General features: G+C 41.6%; 1 protein-coding gene across 1 annotated transcript in view; it reads right to left on the minus strand.

The window, feature by feature from the left end:
• The window catches only part of DENND2B (DENN domain containing 2B), a 99229-nt gene that overhangs the window by 28552 nt on the left and 46071 nt on the right, over window positions 1-24606 (minus strand). The window contains 7 exon segments of the mRNA XM_074149917.1: window positions 2184-2324; window positions 6211-6288; window positions 16143-16212; window positions 18373-18482; window positions 19141-19325; window positions 21671-21715; window positions 22651-22747. Coding sequence (XP_074006018.1) covers window positions 2184-2324; window positions 6211-6288; window positions 16143-16212; window positions 18373-18482; window positions 19141-19325; window positions 21671-21715; window positions 22651-22747 — 726 coding nt within the window.

The following is a 24606-nucleotide window of genomic DNA, read 5'->3' on the forward strand; positions in this document are numbered from 1 at the left end:
AAATATGAAGTGCAAGACAGCAAATGATGAACTACTGAGGAATTTGAGGAAACAGAAGGGAAAGGGGAAAATTTGGCCAACTTGAAGCTGTGTTGAAATCTCTGAAGACATATTAACAGGAACATACATACAACTCCTTCTTTCCATATGTCCAAAAATCACCGTCACTTTATTGCTTTAGACCACTTTTATGTTTTCATGCACATGACACCACATTCCACGACCATACTGTATTGTTAACTTGAGCAGCTCTTACAAAATCCCTCACAAACACACTGGTTTAAGGATATGATCAGCAGCAAGACCACAGGATACTGGAAACAAATCCAGTCCGTACCAGTGTACTTGTAATATTGTTTGTGATCAGTAACACAGGACTGTAAAAAGAAAGTCACTGTTAGAACAGTATTCATGTACAGATAAGATTTTTTTAAAAGCCTGAAATACAGAAACGTTATGGTATCAGAGTATTATATACCCGTCACTCAGCTGTTGCCTCAAGCAGCAATAAGAACCAAATTGTGGAGTGATGGTGTACCATGAATACCTCCTCAGGAACCACTGCCTGCCTACCCCTTTCTCGTATTCAGTAAAGGTGCCCGCTTCCACTCCTTAGCATTGGGATTGCAGGCTCAAACCATGTTTATGTGCCAAAGCATGAGGAGCTGGTTTTACTGCAAAACTTCCAACACTAAAATCTTGCTGCGGGGTAGGATGCAATGCAAGTTACAGCAGCTTTTACAAATGCCATGGATGTTTTCTGTTGCCTTGGTGGCAAAGCTTTCTGCTTCAGTCTGCTCATCACAAAGAAATATACTGTCTACTTCCCAATTAATCATCATCTTTGTTTAGGCCAGAGGAGCCACAATGGAAGGACAAGATTCTGTTCCTAATTAAGCCAGTGCATTCCATTTAAACAACGAGTTTGTACTAGCGTAACAGAGAGCAAAGCTCAGCCAGAAGAGAGTTGTTTGTTTGTTTGGAATTATCTCAGTGTTTTTCTCTGGGAGAGTTCAGAAGCTTGAGCAGAGGATAGAGAAGTTGCAGATCTATGGTTCCCAGATACTTTCACATCAAAAAAGCATTATTAGATCTAACCACTGTTATGCCACTCAGCCTTTTAATTTTCCTTTGCTTCTCCAGAAGAAAATGCTTGTGACTTCAACATGCCTTGCAAGTCACTTATACAAGGAAAGCCTTACATTTCATACCAAGCCACATTACAGGCCCACTCCACTGAAGTCAGTGGCAGTACAGTTGGAGAAAATATGATTCAATGTAAAAATACTAATAGCACTGTAAAACTAACCCTCAGGAGTGTAAAATAAACCTAGAGGGAATTTTTTTTTCCTGATTTCACTAACTGGGCCAAATTCTATTCCTATCCACAGTAATGTATTTTGTCTATATGCTTGCCCACTCGGAGTGGAGCTACAGTATACTTACATAAGGACACGCAGAGAACAGAATTTGAAACAACAAATGGCTAGAAAGCCTCAAGTTACAAAAAACTTTTTAAGTAAGGCACCATTACTGCCATTTTCCAGTAAGGCCTACGTTGTATAATTCTAGGCTTCTAGCTACTTGAGTCAGTAATAAAAGGAAATGAAATCTACTATATGTGTGCACACACACATGCAAAACCTTTCATATGACATGCTTTTCCAAATATAGACTATTTCTTTGAGGGCCAGTTGAAGGATATTTATTGCCAAAAAGAGCCATTTAAATGCTGCTGGTCACTCCTCCTACCAAGGCCAGGACCAGCAGTAATGAGGTTTGCAATAACAACTGGCTGCTGAACTGTTTTAAGTACGGTCAGCTTGGGAAACTTACACTTGCTTGCTATCACTATGATAAAGCCCAGCAACACTGTAGTTCTCATAATTACACCAGCCAGGCAAACTAGGACATTTGTGTTGTTTGTGGTTTTTTTTCTTAAACTCAACTTATAAATAAATATAAAATAACAAATATATAACAATAAATTGGCTTATAATCGTCAATGGGAACCAGCATTAGCATATCAACACTGGTGCAGCTCCTGCTTTGCTCATTTTGAGGGTGTGCCACCTCACATGCCTTGCAGTATCCGTATGTCTCCTCTTGTTTTTCTTCTGCTGTTTGATATTGAGTGGTAAGGGGGGAGGCTTTGACTTTTAATGTTTGCGGTTGCTTTTTACCTCGTTTCCAGCTCCAGGCAGAAAGGTTTTGACTTTGATTGTCTTTCCAGGTGCAGGAAAAGGAGATTCCATCAGACTCCTCATAAATGGATAAACCAAGGCAGCAGATATCCCCCTTCTCCTTTCAACCTCATCCAGGATCTGAACCATTAGTAACACATAAGAGAGAAAGAGACAGAACATGTCAGCACCACATGCAGTTTTGAAGCATCTTTTGACCCACATGTGCCTCAACACATGGCAGATCTAAGTTTAATTCCCTTCTGCCATGCATCTCTTCACTACCATTAGAGTTACGGGATTCAATCATACTCTAAAAATTATACTTTTTCCAGTTACAAAATGGAGCCTATTTGTGAATGCAGTTAATACAGAGACAAGGAAGAAATAATAAGTCTGGAAAGGAGAAAGAAGACTCAGCATGGCAAAAGGGATCTATATTGTCAGGATTTTGCCTGAACAGCAGGATGAGCTGAAGGAGAGAAAGAACAAGATGAAACCCATGACCAAAGGCCAGGTCAGCATCACATCTCAGTGGTACATCTTGAAATTTGTATTACGGAGAAGCACTTTCTTCTGCCCTGGGCATCTCTTCCATTTCACCTGAGAGGACAGGAAAAAGGCCAGCAAGAAAAGCAATCTTGCCACACTATGATACCAGCAAGGGTCCATGAGGAAAGAGCTCCTGGAAGAGTCCTGGCACTGGCAGCAGCAGTCACGTTGCAGTCTGTGCTGAGCTGGAGCCAGCCGTGAGCAGCCTCATGAAGCATGCCCAGCTGTTTACACTGGGTGCCTGCATTAAGGTCATTTTCTGTTTGACATGACACAGAGCAGGCAATCTAGTTCTGAAATAAGCAGATGGAACTTCTTACAGATAGAGAGGACTATTATTTTCCTCTCTCTTTGGTCACACGGGCCAACATAAATTAGATCACAGCTAAGTTTTCCCACATTAGACAGACCATATAGATGATAAACATAAAGACGAGGAGAAAGCAAGCTTCAAAGCAGTTAATGGTTTGACCTGAAATGGTGATCTTTTAACCACTACTCAAGAGCAAAAGGCCATACAAGAGTTAGTGGGTCCGAGCCAGGCATTTTCCCATGTTTCTCTTGGAAATGCTTTTCACTGAAACAGAACATTAAAAGATACTTAAGCACAAGCTGGTGACTTAAAACCATAGCTAGTGACACCAATGCCAGCAGAGGCATACACTGGTACATAGTTTCCCCTTCCTCCTTGCAACATAGTAAAGCAAACTAATCAAAGCAAAGCTGACCCAATACACATAGCTTGCGTTCCCATCCATCAAAGTGGCAGATAACCATAAATGATAACGTGAATTTCATTCTTGATATAATTTGCAGCACAATAACTATTCTCATCAAACGAACCAGCTGTCCAAATGGGAAGTAGTAATGAACCAAAGCTATGCCCAGGGTCCCTTAGTGCTCCTGCACACTGAGAGCATGCAGTTGTAATGTGACCAACACCCATGTCCTTTTCTGCAGTCACTATGTGATGCTTTATGTTGCTGGAGTTAGGGGTCATGCGTGTGTCATATCCCTGTCCCAACAACCTTCACAATACAAATAAAAAGGAGCATTTAAACTGAATAAAAGTGGAACAGAAATCTCAGGAGATAAAATGGTCAAAAACACCTGTTGAAGCCATGATGAAATGAACTGGCTGGAAGTAAAGATATCTGGTTCTCAAGTCTGTCTTAGCAGTAGGTATTACAGCAATAAGCATAAAAGCCTTTGAGGAAGATGAAAATAATGCAGGCTATCAGAAACAGGATTATAAACATTTTAAAACAGAGGACTCTTTTTGCTCTTCTGATAAATAATATCCAAGGTTTAATATCTCATGGTCTTTCATCACTCACATTTTTGTGCGAAGACAACTGTTCCCTGTTTTGACTAATTTGGCAAAGTGTACCATCATGACCATTTTCCTCTCTTTCACTGGATTTATCAATTAAGGCAGCCCCGGCTCCTCTTACCAGGCCAGAAAAAGAGACTGTCTCACTTTTCAAGAACTTCTGTCTCCACCCACACCACATCTGTCTTCAAAACCAACAGGGACGCTAAGGCTCAAACTCTTTCTCCTTCATTTAACAGCTGTTTCATCCAAACCCTTTCCAAATGCAGTGCTTGGAGCATTTGCTAAAGAGCTGTGTTAAATCCAGCCCAGGGCTGGAATCAGCTGAACACCCTGCTTCCACTCCGGCACTGGTATGGCCAGGAGGTGACCAGCCCTCTGTAGGACAATACCGCTGTGGCCAGACTCCAGTGTGGATGGTGTCCTTTTGTGGCCCAGCTCCTTCATGAACCCGGTAGAAAAAAAAGCAGAGGTGTGTTACAGCCACATTCAGGGCCCAATATGCAATTGAGTGGGAGCCTTCCTTCATGAACAGAGCAAGAATTTGAGGCCCGTGTGGCCAGGACCTGCCTGCCACAATGCCTGGGAACAGCCCCTGCTGAAGCCAGTGAAGTTACACTCACCCACTCACCTGTCAACCTTGGGTTCACTTTGGCTGATCAGATGCTTTTTTTTCAAGTTACAGATTGAACCAGGAAAGGCGATTATTTGCAATTTTGGTGCAATGACCCAATGACCTTCCTTGTAGTTTTCTTTTTTTTTTTTCTTTTTTTCTCTTTTTTTCTCCCAAATTTTCCTTTGAAAATTAGTTCACTATCAAAATTAGATAATAACATAAAAACAAACAAAAAGCCTCATGACATCTCTCCGTACCATGATCTTGGTGAGCTGTGTTATCCTCCCAGAACAAGGCATTCCGTTTTGCTCACAGAGATCTATTTAGATACATATTATGTCTAAGAGACACTGTTATAAACCCTTGATTTCAGAGCTTTATGAATGACATCAGAAGCAGAATTGCAATTAACAATTGCAACCCCATTGTTTTTCCTCACACAAGATTTGTAAGTTTTATCTAGAAAAGCTTGAAAGCCACTTTGAAGATAACATTCTGTATGATTATTAGATCATATGAACAATAGAAATGCTATGATTTTTATTAATTTCAATGATTTCCATGTTCTTTTCAACTTTATTTTATACAAATGAGCAAGAAAAATCTGTAAGTTCTGTGAGATTTCCCATATCTGAAGTGAAATTCTCTGGCAAATTAAAACAACATTTCTATGAACACTGTATCAAAATTGGCAAAGGGGAAGGCAGCCATTTGACATTAGGTATATCATTGTTCTCTACAGATCCCCAACAAATCCTATATGATACTCTGAGGTGCTTACTGAATTTTGCAGTATACTCTCTTAGGAGGTCCTAAACTGGCAGCCAGAGAGATATTTCAAATGTTCATCAATCAGAAATGTTATTAATAGTTAATTTTAACAACATTTTGTCTCACAAAAGAAGAATGCTTGTGGCTCTGGAGCTGACTGGCAGTTAACTGTTTCTATTCAATCTCTCAGTTGAGCTGCAATGCCCTGCTTATTGTCTTGAAACTCTTGTGTCAAGAAATGCATTACCTAGTAAACCACACCAGCATATGATGCAACTTTGGATTCAATACGTGGAGGCCAATAAAAGATTATCCATACTTTCCTAGCCTCCTAGGATAAAAAGCACGTCAATAGAGTTAAGCATATAGAATTCACTTATCAGGTAATCTTTTTTCTTAACTTCATCATTCCACAGAGTATTGGAGTAAAAGTGGTCCTGGCCCATCATTCAAACTGTGGATGCCAAGAATTACAGCTCAGCACAGAAGAGCTTTAGAAAACAATGGAAAAACCGTCAGTCAGCCAGATCATACAGACACCCAGATGTTTTTTGAATCAAGTTCTGCCTCAGTCACAGAAGTAATAAAACATTCTTTGATGAACCCAATAATAGGGATGGAATATCCAAAACAGCAACTGTAAAATACAGTTATCTCCCATCAAAGGAAGAAATTCTTCTCGTCTGGTTCATAGCTGCGGATGTGTCTCAGTAAACAATCAAATTAAAAAGCAATATTGAAAAAAGTCTTCTTACCTTGGAAAATAAGTCAAAGCATCCCAGACGGCTGATGACACAATAAACTTCAGGTAGGCGTGGGCCTTTTCCACTTGGCTGATAACAGTTAAAAGGAGATCAAAATTACATATTAATTTGGAGTCATAAGGAAATACACTTCTCTCTGATCACACAGTTGGCCATCATGTGACATCTTTCACTATCCGTTTCTCCAACAAAATAGCTGATCTTGGAAAAGCATCATATTTCTTCCATAAGACAGGAAACTAAAAAGCATAAATAGTGCTTATCCACTTTGGAAATCACAGTGCATTGGAGCTGTATTCCAATGTCGCTCCAGCTTGCAGCCATAAAAGCCCATTTAACTATGACTGTAACTCATGCTTGTGCTATCACTGTCCTCTGCTCCTGCTGCAGCACAAGGAGTGGGGCCACTCTGGGGCCGTTTGCTGGGAGATGAGAACTACAATGCTGAGGTAGGTTATGATGGCTTTAGTTCCCCACTCCATGATGCTCAAAGATAGCTCAATTTACAGAAAGCAAGCTCATAGAGCTAAACAAAGGCAAGCTGTATGAGCTAAATCATTAACTTCCTCAGATTAATGCATGAAACTCTTAAATAACTTAAACAGTGGCAAGTATGAATCAATGACGCGCATCTTACCCACCCCTCCCAAAAAACCCGTATAAAGACCATCCTCTGTAACCATCCTGTTGAAGAAATTTCCTAGAGAAGCAAATGGTTTAAATTGGCATGACTGATATGTATTCCCTCAGCATACTGGACTCTGCAACCCTGCCTATAGCACTGCAGGAAAAGGTCAGTCAGCACTGTGTGTGAAAGACGGTACAACCACTGCCTGGATTCAGCTTATTTACTGTAAAAGAAGTAGAATTAGGCCAATGCTGAGCACTTGAGAAAACCATCCTCACTGGCAAGGTCCTCAGAGCAGAGAGCTGATCTGCCTGTGTCCTACGTGTGTACAATGCACACAGATGGCAGTGACATCCATGCATAGCAGCTTCCCACTGTAATTTTAATAAGCTGCAACACAGCATTCCAGTTTTGTATAGTTGCAAGTGATTTTCACCAGATCAGCAGGCACACACCTCCTAGGGGCTGTTTTTTTAACAAGGCAGCTTGTTGACTTCCGATGCAGCCACATGTAGTCTCAAGATACAATGCAATGAAGTCCTGGCGCTGCCTTGTCCAGGAGCTACATCCATCACGGCACAGAAAAGCTGCAGGTACTCTAGCAAACCTCAGTACCTCAGGAGCAAAAGGCTGAGAGCAGGGCCTGAGGCCACAGGTGAGGCCTCCTACTTCGTTATGTCTCATGAAGCCAGCTGTGCTTGTACCACATGGAGTGAAAAGTGGCTGTAAGAGTCACTTGGCATCACTTAGCCTCTTTACACAGCTGTACGTTATTGGTATGCAACAGTGAAAGAATCTTTTCTAATAACGACTCTGTGATAAAGGTACTCAGTCACTGTTTCCATCAGCTTCTGCCCACTTGTACATTTAGCCAATGTGGCTGATCATCTGCTCTGTATCCACATAGAAGGCTAGTATATTTTTATCTTTGTCTCATCATTAGACAGTGATACAGTGATTAACTTCTCCACGGTGTGTTTGACATTTACATGCCACACAAATGTCAATCAAGAGAAACTGAGGGGTAGCTGTGCTTTTTAAATCTGCATCTTGCAATCTAGACTTGGACAGTCAGCAGGTGCCTGACTGTTATAATAAAGACCACAAAAAAATACCAAAGCTAAGTGAATACAGATGAGTCTATTTCTGGACCCAAACCTGCTCACTACACGTCACATCTCTGAAAAAGCAGAGTCCTTTTTTGTCCATATTAGGTATAAAACCCTTTCTAAAGGCACTGAGTGATTATATCAAGCATGTGGGATTTTGGTTAAAATCATTGTGTCAAATCTGCAGGAATGCCGAATCCATGCCAGGAGCCTTGGAGAGCTCCCAACCAAGAGCTGTCTCACTGAGTGCCAGTAAAAACATCACATTCCTGGGTCATCTATAAGACCAGAAACAATAACTGCTTAGCGCTTACTCAAAGATTCTCCTTTATGAAATATCACTGCTTTCAAACATCTTAAAGGCTACATGTCGCCAAGAGCTGGGATTCTTCCCTCCTTGCTCTCACCATCCTTTTCTGTTATTTCAGAGACTTTTTCCTGCAAACAGCACAGCCTCCCAGATGCATACAAATCATCTGTAAGAGGCAGCAAGCAAAAGACACAGGCAGAGCCATTCTGAGGGGCAGGACTTCTCAAATTTCTGACGCTGGCAACTCTTCACGTAACCTCCCCTCAGACATTAGTTTACACCTCAAAGATGGATCTAAAACACCTGCTCATTGTGCTTTAGTTTGCTTCTTTCCCAGAAAAACACTGTATGGGATGTGACACTCCTCCCTTCTCTGCCTGGACTCGTCTTTTTTCACTAGGGGAGACTTGAGCACTGTGTCTGGCCAACAGTACTGGTTTAACCTCCTCTCTTCCCAGAAAAGAGTGCTTCCAAGTTACAGGATGTGCTCTACAAGGTGGCTACAAAGCTTTGGAGTTATGTCCTCATGTCCTCCAAGGCTCACTCTTCCACACAATGAATAGGTCCAGTTCAGGGAAACTGTATGGCAAAGTAGCACAGCTGAGAGGCATCTGAGTGACTCTGCCTTGATGCACTCCTCCTGGAAGAGGAGAGATGGAGGGGATGATATTTTGGCTTTTATTTGTTTTCAATGTGTTTTCATGGAGCCCAGGATATTTTTAGCCTTAGTTCAGTATCACGAATGAAAATGCTAATGAGTTTTGTTGATAACAAGACAGTTTCCCAAGAGGATGAACACAAACTGACAAGAACTTGGCTATGAGATGGAGGAGCTGAGATCTGCATCAGGGCTGGTCCGCAAGCAGCTCAGGATAATCTTTTTTATAGTGAGTTTAATCTGAAGTTTACTGACTAAAGACCACTCCAAAACCTGCTTTGGCAAAAGAAACAGGAGGCCTTTGCTCCAAAAAATAAGCTTGCAATTTTTCTCTTTCAAATTGCACCTCCCTGTCCATGTGCTTGAAATCTAGGGGAGCCTTCAGAGATCTCCTTCCAGTATGGCATAGCACCAAGAGTCTCTCACACACTGCACACGCCTGCTTTCAAAGCAAGGCAGGCTGTTCCGGCAGTGTGCATACCCACCAGCCAGTCAGACACATAACTCAGTGGTTTGGGTTTTTTAAGGTACTGGGGAAGCTGTGCGGTGTCAGGAAAGCTCCTGGTTTCACAGCCACAGAAATAACTGGGGAATACTAGTCCCAGCATGTTGACATCAGAGGAACCAAAGCAATGGGGACCAAACACAACATTTTTCCTCCTGCACTTCTCCTCCCAGCTTCTCTCATCTACCTGAAGATAAACCATGTGGAGGGGAAAGGCAGCAAAACCAAACCTACCAAACGGCGAGAAACATGCACCTTATTCCTACCTGCCATTTCAAAGAAGCAGGAATGCAGCAAGAAACAGACAGGAGTTACCCTGAAGACTCCAGAAGGGCTGTGTTTCCTTCCTCCCCAAAATGGGACAGGACACCTTGCCTGATGTCTTCTAAATAATTCCCCATAGAGCATTATTAGGAAAACCAGAGGAAGCAGTAAGGGCTGCCCCAAGGCCAGGTGAAAAAGAACCATCACAAATGCAAAGCAGCGGCTAAGTTCTCTGAAGGAAACAGACTTTGCAAAGCACATGCATTAACTCTGTGTAAGCCTCTAATACCCTGGACTCCCTTTGAGACCATAACTGTAGATGTTTCAATTGCAATTAGCTGTAATTAAACCAATGAACATATCACAGAGATAGTACATAAAATTATTTAACTCTAAATGACAATGCAAATGCCATTTTCACATACAGAGTGAATGAGAAAATATGCCTATTGAAATATGTCTATTCCTTTCTGCAGGAGAATGAAAAGGACACTATTTTAATTTGACCTGGCTCTAGGACTGTCTTGATCTTGGAGCAATGAAAGATGCAGATTCTTGAACAGGGAAACGTGGTATTCCCAAATAACTTCCCAGCACATTTCTCCTGCTCAGTTATATTAGAGCCACTCACAAGCTTGTGTAGCTTGAATGGATGACACCATCAAGAAGATAGAGGAGATATCTCCCATGAACATTTCTCTGCATACACTAGACAAGGTTTGGGAGTTTCAGAAAGAGAGAGACGTACTGAAAACCCAGCAAGGCTCTTTCTTGGGAAGCCTGTTTTGCTGCTGGCTTAATTTAAAGAATGACAGACCTGCTAATACAGAGACTGAAAAGTAGGTTTGCAGAAATCAGATTATTGTGTCAGATCAGATCACCACTCTCTTAAGCCTAATGCAATCACATCATCATGGCCACACAAGCCCCAGCCTCACCAGCAAGCCAGCATATCCAGAAACAGAGATGTTCCTTAATGGTATCAGGAATCAGAACAATTCAAATGTTGACAGCCTAAAATGAATACATCAGTCACAAGCCAGCTTCTGGGGCAGCTCTTGATTCCTTGTTAGGGCCAATCCAAATTCAGACCATGAGAAAACTGTGGGTGTTTCAAATTCAAAACCATGTCTTAAAAGCCTTCTTGTTATATGTGAAACATATGAACTTTTAATGCCAGAGCACCCAATGTGCACAGGGTTGTCAAAGGTGCTTGTGGGAGGGCAGGATGGAGTGAAGAGAGCAAAGGGAAGAAAAGGTTTTCCAGTGAGCTTTTTTCAGTTCCATAAAGATTAGTCTGCATCCCACAAAAGTTGCTTTCATAGTGTAATGAATTCTCCTCTCCTGCCCCAGCAAATGTAGGATGAACTAGTCCCACCTAACAACTGTTTTTCATGTTTTAATGGACATAATTCATGTTCAGGCATCTGCTCCTCCACTGACTCCTGGGACTGGCTCATCTTAGCCTAGAAAAGTGCTTGAGGAGCATTTTTAATTGAAAGGGAAGAGCGAGGTAGGATAGGGTAAAACAGACCCTACAGGTTTTTGTCTTATTTCTGCAAGTACAAAGTTACCAGCCAAGAAATCCTGACATTGTCTGAGAACTGGGTCTGCTCAGATGTCCACCCGATATGATAGAAATGTGTGTCTTCTACTGCTCCCATGAACCAGCTGCGGCAACAAACTGCAGGACATTGTTTTAAGGATGCAGTATCTTATATTCTAGTATTACCCCACTAGTTAGAAATAGTACCCCTCAGCATATGCAGCAGCTCCCATGGCAGTAACACCCAAAATGCTTGTGAAGATCCCATAAAACAGCAGCTTACATGCCATGACTGTCCCTGGGGACAGGGGCTGGCACAGCTGTGGATCCCAGCCATAAGACCACTGACAGCACAGGCTGCTGAAGACCTGCACTGGATCCAAGCATCTCCCAAAGGATACAGGCCTGGATGTCTCTGGCTGTCTACACCTTTTTTCTGGGCTGCAGAGACCATTCATGGCCTCCCAGTAAGGAAAGTTTTGCAGATTTTCCAGTCCTGGTTGGTCATGCAGCTGAGGCTCTGTCAGCAGAAACCCACTGAGAAGGTCCCTGCTTTCACCACTGTGATCCTTGTATATCCACTGTGCTCTTACTGGGCACAAGCCTATGGGGTTGCACAGATAGAGAATAGCTAAGACTTCAGTCACACCCTTTAGAAAGCAATTTTTAAACATTTTAAATCAAGGCAAATAGTAAAATGAAATTATACACTAAACCAAATCAAAAATCTGTATTTTGCAAGGTACACTCAGATTCACGTTACAGCAGCTTCACCCCTGTTCCTTCCCCACTGTGTGCTCCTGCTGTTCCTGTGCTCCTGCTCTCCTTCTGCCCCTACCCAGGTTTCTGCACCTTAGCACTAGGGGCATTGCAATGACCGCTGGAGATGGCCGTGACCAGCTGGGTGAGACCAAGTCATCAGCAAGAACTGGTCAAATCATTTTCGCTGCTGACACGTGTGTATCGCAGAGCCACCGCCCAAGAACAGCTCTAGAAAAGAGCTAGCAAGTTGATGAATTAATTATCACGGAAAAGAAAATTAAATTAATCTGAGTTATGAAAGAAAAATGTCTTCTTTGCAGTAAAATGGTATAGTAGTGAGAGTTAATATCTCTACTATATACTGGCCCATTTCCTTTTGTACGAAGATGCATTCTTCTCACATCCAGTCACTAGGAAAGCTGTTACACGATTGCCTTGGAGGTATCCAGATGTAGCTGGAAAACTCCATGCTATCTATGGAAGTGCAGATTGTTTGCTGTGGTACAATAGGTTACATTCCGTTCTAATCCAGCTCCAAAATGAAACAAAACAATATAAATATGTTTAAGGGGGATACTGTACAGGATTTGTAGTACAAACAGAACATAATTGTCACTGTATCCCTTGAGGTAGTTTTGGCAGGGTTTTAGCACACACACCCCAGAAAAAAGGGTCTGTAAGAATCTGCAATCTGAAGGCAGAAAAGAAAAAGTGGAACAGTTTGTTCATATTACAACATGCCAAAGGAGAACAAGGCTGACAGAAAGCAATTGTTTCATAAACAAAGGAATTGTCACACCAACCTCCGCAGAAGACACAGATAGCCATCCTCACAGGGTCAGGCTGGTTGGCCCATCCAGCCATGGAGCCTGCTGCCCAGGACTGCCAAATGCTCTAGAAGGTGTGAGACATCTCTCGCTGGGTATTACAAGAGCATCCCTTGCCAGGACAGCTGGGAAATATTTTCTAAGGAATTAGCCTCACAGCAGTTGGCTTGTCTTGAAGTAGAGCAGTTTATAATGATTTTAGGGCTTTCTTATGGTTCTATATTACACAGTATGGCCCCACCTTTCTCTTGCGTAGTATTTGCCAAAAATTCTATGTAGTTCCCGAATGATGGTTATTGCATTTGACAGAACTTGTGGGTCGGGAATGTGACTAATCGGAGGAGATGCTGTGCCCTCCTGGACATCAGAGCCACCATGATTGAAGCTTTCAGAAACTGCTCAGGAAACTGGACACCCAAACACAAAAATCTGCTTTAGAGCCCCAGCCTCTGGCATATAAACAGTGCCTGCAGAATTCATCTGCTCCTTGTTGCCTATATAAACTCTGTATTTGCATATATAACAAAGTATACATGTAACTGTCAATATCATACTGAGGCACACATCAGTGAGACTGTTCCACCCATGCATTGACATTTGCAGGGGACAAGAAATTGTTATGCTTTGTGAGCACAGCTGAACTTTACGGAGAAGGCACTTCAGATAAAAACCCCAATTCTACCTTTTCTCCCAACAGGACAGAAAGACGTTGCAGGATCCAAATAACAGTAGATCTCTGCTACTTATGCCATTTCCCCAGGCAGAGAAATGCTGAGATGTTTATCTGTAGGATCCAATTAACAGTAGATCTCTGCTACTTTTGCCATTTCCCCAGGCAGAGAAATGCTGAGATATTTATCTGCAGCATCCAAAATCCTCTTTCTTTCTTTCTAAGCCCTCGACTGCACCAGTTTTGGTCTCAAGAAGGTACAGCAGGATTTGCCCCAGAAAGGGATAAGCTGGTAAAATACATTGGTACCACTCCACTTTTCTCTGCTGAGTAGGCTGTACCACTGAGATGAAACATGTCAGCTTCTGAATGTCAGATTCTGGAACCAGACGAAACATCCTGAATTAAGTGATCCACCAGAGCAGCTTTATAACTGGCTTTATAATTATTAGATAGATTTAGCAAGACAGTACTTAGTTTTCCCCTTTTTAAATAATTTTTTTTGCTATCTGGCTGATTGATTTTTGCCATAGATACTGGAGGATAAAAACAGTCACCAATGCCGTCTCAAAACACCATTCATATAAAAGTGTGTAGTACTGATTTAATTCTGTTCCTGATATTTCCTACTATGCTAACCTATCTTCCGCACTAGCTGAAAGTCAGTGTTCCATTTTTATGTTGCCTTCAATGTAGAGTGGATTTCACCGAGCCTTAAATGAGTAAAAAAAGCCTACATTAGTCCTTCTTTAACAAATTAATTTAACATTTCTGTGTATACATCATTTTTTTATTGTTGCTGATTATTTTCAGCAACATTATTTTCAGTTTCAGCCTGATCCAGGATCAACTGTTTTGCATTTCACAAATGTAAGCTCTGTGCATCATTCCAAACTTACTAACATTCCCAGAAATATAAAATTCATAAACCACCTTTACCTGGTAGAGTGAAAAAATTCTATAATTTAATTCTAGCTAACATTTTCTCAGGTTTTTTCCCCAAATATACCTTATTATCATTTTAAATGACAACACATTAAAAAGTAATTGAATTGTACTGTTGCCCTACATCTTGTTAGGCTTATTTACACCAGCAAGGATAGCTTCTAGGTGCTCCACTTGTTTATCTCTAAATTACCCCTTGACCAGCCCTAGATTTACTGCAACACAACCCTTCATTGACATTTCCTTTCCACACATAAACCTTGTTGCAGCCCACACTTACACACAGTGTTGTACAGAGTAAGCAAGTCTCTGCAATGCTACCTATGGCAAATACCGCCCACAGAATTGATAAACAAGTTTTCTGTTATGTTAGTTTAAACGAAACTTCTTACAAATAGAGGAACCACACACAGCAATACCTCCCAGACAGAGCATCTGCTGTCGGCATGACAAGGAGCTTTGCCATAGACTAAAAGCGGGGCAAGAGCAGGGTCAGGTACAGGCAGCATGCAGGGTGGAGGGTGCTGTTCTAACGACATCGAGTTGCTCTGTCTACTGGGAGTGACTGAAAGCTACTGGAGGCAGGTGCTCCCTGCCTGGAAAGATGGGAAATCGTGCCAGAGAGGGAAGAAAGGGGAAAGTGCCAGTGTCTCCTTCGCTTAGATCAGAACTACCTATTTACAAGTTTGCAATGCTGCTGCAGACATTCATTTTGTACAGAGTACGGAAAAGGCTCCTTCAGCATCCAACATCCATATAAGCTCTCCAACCAAGTGTAGGCAACTATAATGTGAACAGCCATGGTTCCCCACCTAGTCACTTGCAACCGGCTCCAAACCTATCTGAGCGGTGATGAGTACAGGCTAGAGCAGGAACAACCAACTGATTTATGCTTTGCTGCCATCCAGTCAGGTCTGCAGGATGGACAGCAAAATCCCCGTTTGTGCTGTGTTTCACCTGCCTTAATACACTTTGCAAGCCTTTGTGCAGTTTCCTCCCCCCTGCCCTGACACACACACACAGACACACACTGCCATGCTCTCAATTTATCAGCTAACTGGTGATTTTTCAGGTGATGAGACAAAGCTGTTTGGTAGGCTGAGTCAGGTGCTTGCACCACCAATTGACTACCCCTGGTCATGAGGACTGAAAAGGAGCCTGAGAACCTAGACTTCCTGGCACTGGCATCAGCTCATTGCATGGTCCTGAGCAAACAGTGATGGTGGTGTGCTCTCCACTGTTGTTGCCCTCATACTTGACAGGGTGGCTTATTTACCTACATCACGGCCCTGCTGCAGACTGACTAGGCAGTACTGGCAGAGGACTTTGGAGATGTAAGCAGCTGTCCAAAAGATAAACGCTACTCACAAATGTTTAGAAATACCACATTTGCCTTTGCATGCAGTGTTGTAATATTCCTGATTCTGCTTGAAAGCACGTAATATAAAGAATTTTAAAAGTAAGCACTCACACAAGAAACTTTCCACCTTCTTATGAACTTCCTACAAGACTTGGGTTCTATTTGATTGAGACAGCCATTACAAATTCTTATTTCACTTGAGCTCCTTACATTTCTAGATTTCAGAGTGAGTAACTGTTTTCTTTTAAAGCCACAAGACACACCCTCAAAGTTCAGACTATAGTTTTGAGATATTGTTTAACAGAATTCTGCATTTTGAAGTTGTGAGAAACAACTTACCAACAGCCTCCTGCAATAACCAAACCGCCGGCTCCCGTCTTCCCCAGTCAGCATGAAAGAGAAGGTCTCACTAGAAGAAAATAAATTGCCCAAATCTTACTATCAGAACTACAGTATAGCTACAAGGTAGATCATTTAGAAAACAATACTGCCTTATCAAGTGAGAGATACTACCCACTGGAGGATCTTCTCTCCCTCTGCCCATCATCTCGAAATGCTCTGTGGACAAATTTCATCAAGAGTAGAGCAAAAATATCTGCACAGTTGAGGACAACTCTCTTATTATAGGAAGAGATGGGAGCTGAATTTCAGTGACATGGCAGCCTTTGTGTATATTGTTGGTTCTATTCTTTAGAAGTTAGAAGTGAATGGGGACATGGCAGCCCCCATGGTAGCCCCAGCCTACTGCAGAAGGAACACAATAATCGGATTTTGAGGGCAGTATTCAAATGATGTATCTCCCTGACCTTTTAGTTAGATCCTGTCTTTGGACTGTGCTTTGTTCTTAAAGGGAGAACCTTAGATATTCTCTAGGAGTACAGAAATCTTTTCTAATCTGGAAAGAACATAAATTTCAAGAATCCAGCTCATTTTATATCCCTGTCTAGGATAAGTACCATTTGTGACAGAGAAGTAAAACGACAGTTTAAGGCTATAATTACAGCAGCACACGTAAAGGGAAAGATTTTTTGCCAAGACTGAGAAACATTCCTGACTGCTTTGCAAGTTTTAAATGGCATTATATAAAACACTTTTAATTTGTGCTGGAATGCCAGAGTTTATATACTTATAGCTGTATACGGGAGCCGTATATTGTTTCACAAATGTGGGCTCATGAAAAGTTCTGTCTAGGAGAGCAGCAGCAGAAGAGGTGAAATGCTGTGTGGGCAGGGCTGTGTGCTTCTCATACCAATGTTGCCCACACAGTTGTCTGCTTCTGCTTCAGTGTTTTCAATAAGTCACTATTCAGGTATATCCATATACTGAATAATACAGCAAAGCAACGCAAAATATAAGATGGTTATGTTGCATGTGCCATAAGTAAGCCAATAAAAAGTTCCATACGTATTTACTCTTGGCTATAGTAATAACTGCAGGTGAATGCTAGTTCCTTGTCATCATTGAAAGTCCCTCTAGACACACTCTGGACAGATCTTACTTCATTTACACGTCTCAGACCATGCATCTTTAGGAGCCATTTCATATTCTAGGGCAATAGGGGGAGACCCCACCTGGAGTAGTGCATCCAGCTTTGGAGTCCTCATTGGTCCAGAGGAGGACCACAGAAATAATCAGAGGGAATGGAACACCTCCTCTATGAGGCCAGGCTGAGAGAGTTGGGGTTGTTTATTTAGGCTGGAGAAGAGAAGACTCTGAGGAGACCTTACTGTGGCCTTTCAGTACTCCTAAGGGGGCTTCTAAGAAAGATGGGGACAGACTTTTTAGTGGCCTGTAGCAATAGGAAAAGGGGTTGTAGATGCCCCATCCCTGGAAACATTCAAGGTCAGGATGGATGGGGCTTTGAGCAACCTGAACTTGTTGAAGGTGTCCCTGCTCATTGCAGGAAGTTGGACCAGATGACCTTTAAAGGTCCTTTCCAATCGAAACCATTCTATCATTCTATCCTTCCTGCCTATTCTACTACTTCTACACCTTCAGATCAACAGGTTCTGATATATCAATGCAGGGGCAAAAAAAAAAAAAAAAAAAGATACATTTTTTGAAGTTGAATGAAAAAGTAAATGCCAGCCTGGCTCTCCCTTCCCTTGCCCTTCTCCTGTAGTCATTCATCTGTGAGGGAAGGAAGAATAGAGGTCCTCTGCTGGCATAGAGCTCAGCTCAAAAAAAGTTCTCAGAACAGCATTGCTTTGAGCCAGATGAAGAGGTGTTCTACTATGTTAGATCAGCATTATGGGGTAAATGACTAGGGCAGGTGGTGGGCAGGGCCCTGTCCTTTTTAAGATTTATTTTAAATACTTCCATTTATGCTTTTGGGTTTAGAACTGAGAGGAACCTCCGAACCTTTTCCACTCAGCCACACAGGCCTGTAAGGCAGGCAGAAAAATAATATAGAACTTAAAAAAACCCCAAAACAATTAAATACAGCTGCTTGAGCCTGAAGCGGCCAAGACTCAAACTGCTACTTCCTTAATTGGGCATCAGCAAGCCTGCGGCTGCTCTAGATGCACTCCATCAGCACCGTGCAGCAGAGGAGCACCAGAGGGTTTACCTGTTGTATTCAGAGACAGGGAGCCAGTCCTTGGCATCAGGAAAGCAGAACTGAGGGATAGCTTTGAGACGCTCCTCTGCTTCACGCATTTGCTTGGTTGGTCTTTCTAGCTGTGGGGTAGAAAATTAAGGTTCAGTCAGTTACTGTTAATACCAGCTTCACAGCACCTCTCAGGAGGGGGAGTCACTAATGAACTCTGAAGAGCAAGGGTCCATCAACTTGCTCTCTGTTTGTGCTTGGCAGAATGAGGCATGACCCCAGGACAGTCTTACAGATGCTAGTAAAATAGAAATAATCACTGCTGGGGGTTTTTAAATTTTTTTCAAATTGCCCAAAGCTCCCTTGTTACAGAATGGCCACTTAAAACAGTCCTAACTCAAATTCCTTTCTGCTGCAAGAGCACAAGAGAAATGCCATACATCAGCAAAAGTCTTTCCATTGACTTCAGTGAGTTCTGGAACAAATCCTAATATAGCCAAAATGAGTTAAAAGTGAAATATTTAGACACAGTGAATTTAGTGAATTTAAACACAGTCTTTAAAATACCTACCATCAGGCCAAACTCTCCAGCACTGAAAAAGATAAATTTGTAAACAGGGAAAGCTTTCAGCCACCTTTTCTATGCCTTTCACTTTGTAACAGATTGCTTTGGAAAAACTATGAAAACTGAATTATTAACTCCATTTAAAAAATGTATTTCTATTAATTTTCTCACTTATTCACTTTATTGATCTTAGCATCAACTGTACATAAGAATTTTTACTTTACCTTAGGAAACTGATATGTCACTTCTGGGAGGTAAGTGTTTTTAGAGGGCTTCTTTTTCAGTGACACTACCACAAAATACTCAAATAACTCCCGTTCCTGCCATTCAATCAGCTCCAGTTCCAGGGTTCGATAACTTGGAGCCCTCTTCAGCATTGACTGGATGTGTACTAGACGCTGGGTATGAGCTAGCATTTAAAAAAAAAAAAAAAAAAAAGAAAAGAAAAGAAAAGAAAAAAAAAAAAGAGACAGATGGTTACCTGGGACTGTAAAGCCTATGTGTAAGCCAGAGCCATTCACAAAGGACTCAATTTGCCAGCCTATTATTCCAAGCATGTTTTCCTTTCAAAAGCAAATCTTCATGCTGTAGTCTTCCTCGCTAATTGCACCCACAAATCAAAACTCTCTCCTAGTACTGAAGTGATGCAATACTAAGTCACTAAAATAATTTGCAATTCATAATTGTTACCCAGCCAAAGGTCTGCTTTTTCTTTGCACATAAGACTAGATTATAAACTGCTATGTGGGTGTTCAAGTGCACTAGGGCCTCCAGGGTGACACATCTCAGGCCTGAATTGGACCTGGTTTACGTTGATGAAGAACAGTTCTGTGACCTGTTCCTACGTAGCACAGCTTTATGCTAAGAACCACTGAAGGTGTATTTTTCTCTTTCCCTACAGCACAGGCATAGTCCATACAAGCCACAGAACTATCTCCAGGGAAGGGGGAAAGGAAGGACAGGAAAAAGGTGCGAATTGCCTCCTGTGGGATTGCTTTGTTTGTGCCAATTCAATTGAGAGGCAACCTTAGACTCATGGTCACATCCAGTCCTGATTCAAAGATACATCTTGATCCAGTGACTTGTTGCTAGACATCTAAGGTGGACTAGTCAGTAACATCATTACCAGTTCTGGTAGACCAGTAAGTGAAAACAGACAAGGAAAACCAGCTTCCTACATGCTCTTCCCCACCTCTTCACACCAGGATCTCTGTGCAATGGCAAATGGATTATTAGCAGCACAGGTCAGTCCCTTAAGGCTATATTCACTGATGCTGCTCAGAGTTTGGAAAAGGCAGACTGTCCCTTGGGTAGAGAAATAAGATGTCACAAGTACTTGATCACAGCAGTAACTGACAGAAAGAGGGTGAAGGCCCTTGATGACCAGCCATCATACAACTGTTTCAAGAACACGAAAATAAAAACTTACCTTGATAAAGCACTTGGGTCCTGATGTGACTGCACAACTAGTGAAGCTAAATCCCAAGAAATAACCTGCCTTGTCCTGCCTTGAGATAGTCTGCACTGTCAGCCAGTGCTTCATATTTGCAAGAGGTGAAGCCAAAGAGCCCACCCCACCCCAACAGATGGGGACCCAATGGATCATGTCATGCTACACATGACAACTGGATCTTTGGCTCAGGATGCCCTGAGAGCATCAGTGTAAACATAAGGTCACGCAGGAACAGTCAGTTAAGGAGCCATCAGAATGAAAATCCTCCATCCCACAACAACGGGGGAAAAAGCTTCCCAGTTTCCAGTGAAATAAGAATATCCTCCCAATAACAAGAGAGAGGCCAGGTCCTGTCTCTCTTCTTCCATGGCCTGTGAGTAAAAGCATATATTTTTTGACACAGAGAGAAATAGAACTCAAAGCACTTTTGGGCTGGTACCTATCTACAAAGGAGCAATGAGTCTTGTTCCACCACTGTACAATGGTCATACAGCTTGTTTTGAGTGGTCTTACCACCAACTATCTGGAACAAATCTTTTTCCCTAAGACATTTTTTTCCAGCAAGGTTTCCTGCATGAACAGGTGACATCTGCCGCAGATAGACATGAATGCTTCTCCCTTATCTTATAACCACAGTTCCATATTCTTGGGTTTTTTCCCCTCACTTACTAACAACATGATAGATTTTTAGTAATAAAATCTGTTGTTGCTGCCTTCAACTTTTTTTATAGTTCTCTCTGTGTATCAGGACTCTTGAAAATGAGGGACTAATTTACTGGCCTGGCTCAAGCAGAGTTTGTGCAGGTGCTGTACACTGATAAAGGAATTTCTACAATTCAGAGACTGCAGACCTATAAAAGAGTATAAGAACCGCTATGCTGGATCAGACCCAGAATCTTGCCTCCAGCAGCAGCTAGCACTAAACACTTAAAGCAGTGTATGAATAAGAAGAGAACATATTTATCCAATCTCATCCCTCTAAGTTTGCACCCAGTAGTCAGTCTGGAAAACATCAGCATCTGTGAAGTGGCTGACAAAGCAATTCTATCAAAGGTCCTGTTCTTCATTATATCACACAGTTGCCAAATCCTTGTTAGATCCTCACAGCTCATTTTGTCCTTGCTTTCCACGTTCATGCTCCTGTGTTGGAAACTTTGTGAGCTCTGCAGTAATGGAGTTAGCATAGCTCAGGAAGGAAAATAAAGGCCATGGACAGGAACAACGTGCAGTAGCAGGAGAATGTACATTGATAAGGTCTGTGACAGTGGTTGACTTGAAGTTAATGAAGGCTGATCCCTTACCTTTAAACCTGTCATCTGAGTCACTCTCACTCTCGCTGTTCTCATCTGCAGAGGAATCAGAGGGATCAGTTAATGCAAAACCAAAGCAAACATAAACTTGGTTTACTGTGGCAAAGCTGGGAAAAATCATATCTCACACTGAGCCTTGTGATCCACACATGCTCTCTCCTCAGTTTTAAAACATCTTGAAATAAACAGTTTGAATGACTCCTTAGATTGTGTTTTCCTTGGATTAAGTTTCATTTTTTGCTTGAGAATAAGAGCTTCATTTTGATGAAAGTGCAAATTCTCCATTACAGCAATTGGTCGCACGGAAGCTCCAACTATGCTAAGCTATAGAGGTGAATGTGTCATTTGGAAAATGGATTGTAACCCTTCTACTACTTTTTCAGACCTTAATTTTTTTGGAAAAAACATTATGCAGCACTTGGAGTCAAAATAAGCTTTATGAGTTTTGTCTGTCTGGGCAATATTTTCAGTCACCAGAACTCACCAAACTGAGTGAGAGTAAGATGCAAAAGGAACCTTATGACAAGATGTATTTCTGACACGTACTCACCATTAAATCTCTATTTTACTACTACACACATAGCCTGAATTTCTTTTTGGCCCCTGCTTTTCCAGGAGCAGTCTGAAGCACAGTGTGAGTTATATTCACATGCCAGGAAAAAGCATGAATGAATTACAAGTCAAAACTGTGAATTTTGGACTAAACTTACAGATGCAAATTACTCAAAAAATGAACTAGAGAAGAAGCTGGGTAAATCTATCTGATCATGGGATTAGTGGGATAGACAATGCTGAGACTGTTGCTTATTTTTAGCTCATCCCCATTTTCTCCTCTTGCAGACACAAAGTTATCATTGTTTGTACAAGTTCTAAACAACATAGAGCCCAGGGTAGATGTGGAGGAAAGAAGGGAATCTGTTAATCTTGTAATATTCAAATGGATTTACTGAACCGTGATGCTTGTGTCATACCTCGTAGGGATGCTGTCTCAATATTGGACATAGAAAGTTTCTTCAACCTTTTTTTTCCTCTTTTTGCACTGTAGATGGAATTGATTCTTTGGACAAGCTGCAAAATAAGAAAATGAGGAATCAGTAAGACCAAACACTTTTCTGTCAGTGTTTAACTGTTTAACTAACCTATCCAAACAAAGAATTTGACATGGATGATAGGCCAGCTGAACCCCCCAAAACCTTTACTATTTCAAAGTGCATTTCTTCTCTCTCTCATTTTGAATCCCATTTGTTTTAATTACTTATTTTGAATCTCACTCCTTTATCTATGTATATATTTTAAAAAACAATTAAATAACTCAGAAACCTAAATCCCATTTTCAAAAATCATGCAGACATTTGCAATAAAAGCACAATAAGCCTGAGGATTCAAAAGTAGCTGTTATCCTCTTCCACCTCATTCCTCTCTATGCTATTGTTTCTCTCTTCACTTTCATTGTCTAGTAACAGTGATCCATTAGCCATATCCAACTTTGCCAAACTCTCATGGACCTTAAGATCATATTCTGATTTTGAATATAAAAGTAACATTTGTGTCAGCACTTCTCTGAATTGAGATTTTAGTGTGTTCAAATAAGCACAGAAGCAGATGGCCCTAACTTTTTAAAGCCTTTTCAGGTACAGAGTGAACCAGCTGTTTTGAAGTTTGTATCATATCAGCTAAGGATCTGGCCCATATGGACTTCTCTTCCCTCCCTCCCTCTTCCAACTCATGCTGCACTTACCTTACTTCAGAGGTGCTGTATCTACTTTCTCCAATTTTATCTACAAAAGTATTTTGAAGCTAGCTACTAGTGCTGGTCTTAGCTGGCTTTCATCAGCGCTAGCTAGAATTTTAACTCCTGGTAATCATGTTTATGACTTCCCTCAGGAGGGCTAATGCAGATAATAACTGTCTATCCAAAAAAATCTGAGATGATGGAAACTATTAGTAAGATGAGTTGTGTTTAGTGCCTTCAACAAGATGTTGGGTTTACTAAGAATTCACAATTAAACAGAATATCATAACTTCTGCAGAGTCATAAATATGTAGCAATTCATCTTCACGTTTTATGAGTCAAGAACAGTATATCTCATTCTGTAGCAGCTTTACTGGTAGAATTATAATACAATTTGAAAAAGCTGTTTTACCTCAACTTGAAGAGAGAAATAAACTCAGTGATAGAAACTAATTCACCATAGATAACAGTAGAAAGTCAGTAACAAGAGCACAGACTGGAACAAAAACTCATGCAACCCCTCAACAGAGAAAGAAGGTCTGGCCCAGAATGGACAGCTTGAAGTGTTAAAATCCTGGCTTGTTCTCCTACTTGAAGCAGTATTAGGGATTTTGCCTCTACATGCCGACTGAGCCATGTGCAACCCACCAGCAAGGCTCAGCTGGAACTTCTCTGCTTGCAGCCATGTGCCTGGCTCTGCCTGCTGGGAATCTGCACAGCACCACGGCAGAGGCAGCGGGATGAAACCCTGCCCAGCTTGAGTGCATGTGCCAGCCCAGAAACTCCTGCACATAAGCACTGAACAAGGCATCAGGAACCAGGAATGAGCCCCTTCTGGGATGTTGCACTCCCCTTGCTGTGCTTCTCAGCACGTTGTCTGCTTCAGCTCCTTCACCAGTGGTGAAGAAAGCCCAGATGTTTAAAGCATCTGGATATTGCTTCACAAAGCATCACTGGGGGTGGTACAGAACAGGAGTTTCTCAGGTTTGAGTTTTTCCTTCTAATAACTGACATTTTCTCAACAAAACCCTGAGATTCTCCAGTAATGTGATTCTAGGAGCCAGAGTGGTCAAACCTAGGAATTATCATGAACATTTATATGCTGAAAACATAATTTTGTATAGGAATATCTGTCCCTCAAATTGGTGAGGGGGAAGCTACTTTTGTAAGTTACGCTGTAACTTCCTTCACAGAT

Source organism: Numenius arquata, chromosome 6 (assembly GCF_964106895.1).
Source record: "Numenius arquata chromosome 6, bNumArq3.hap1.1, whole genome shotgun sequence".
Taxonomy (NCBI): Eukaryota; Metazoa; Chordata; class Aves; order Charadriiformes; family Scolopacidae; genus Numenius; species Numenius arquata.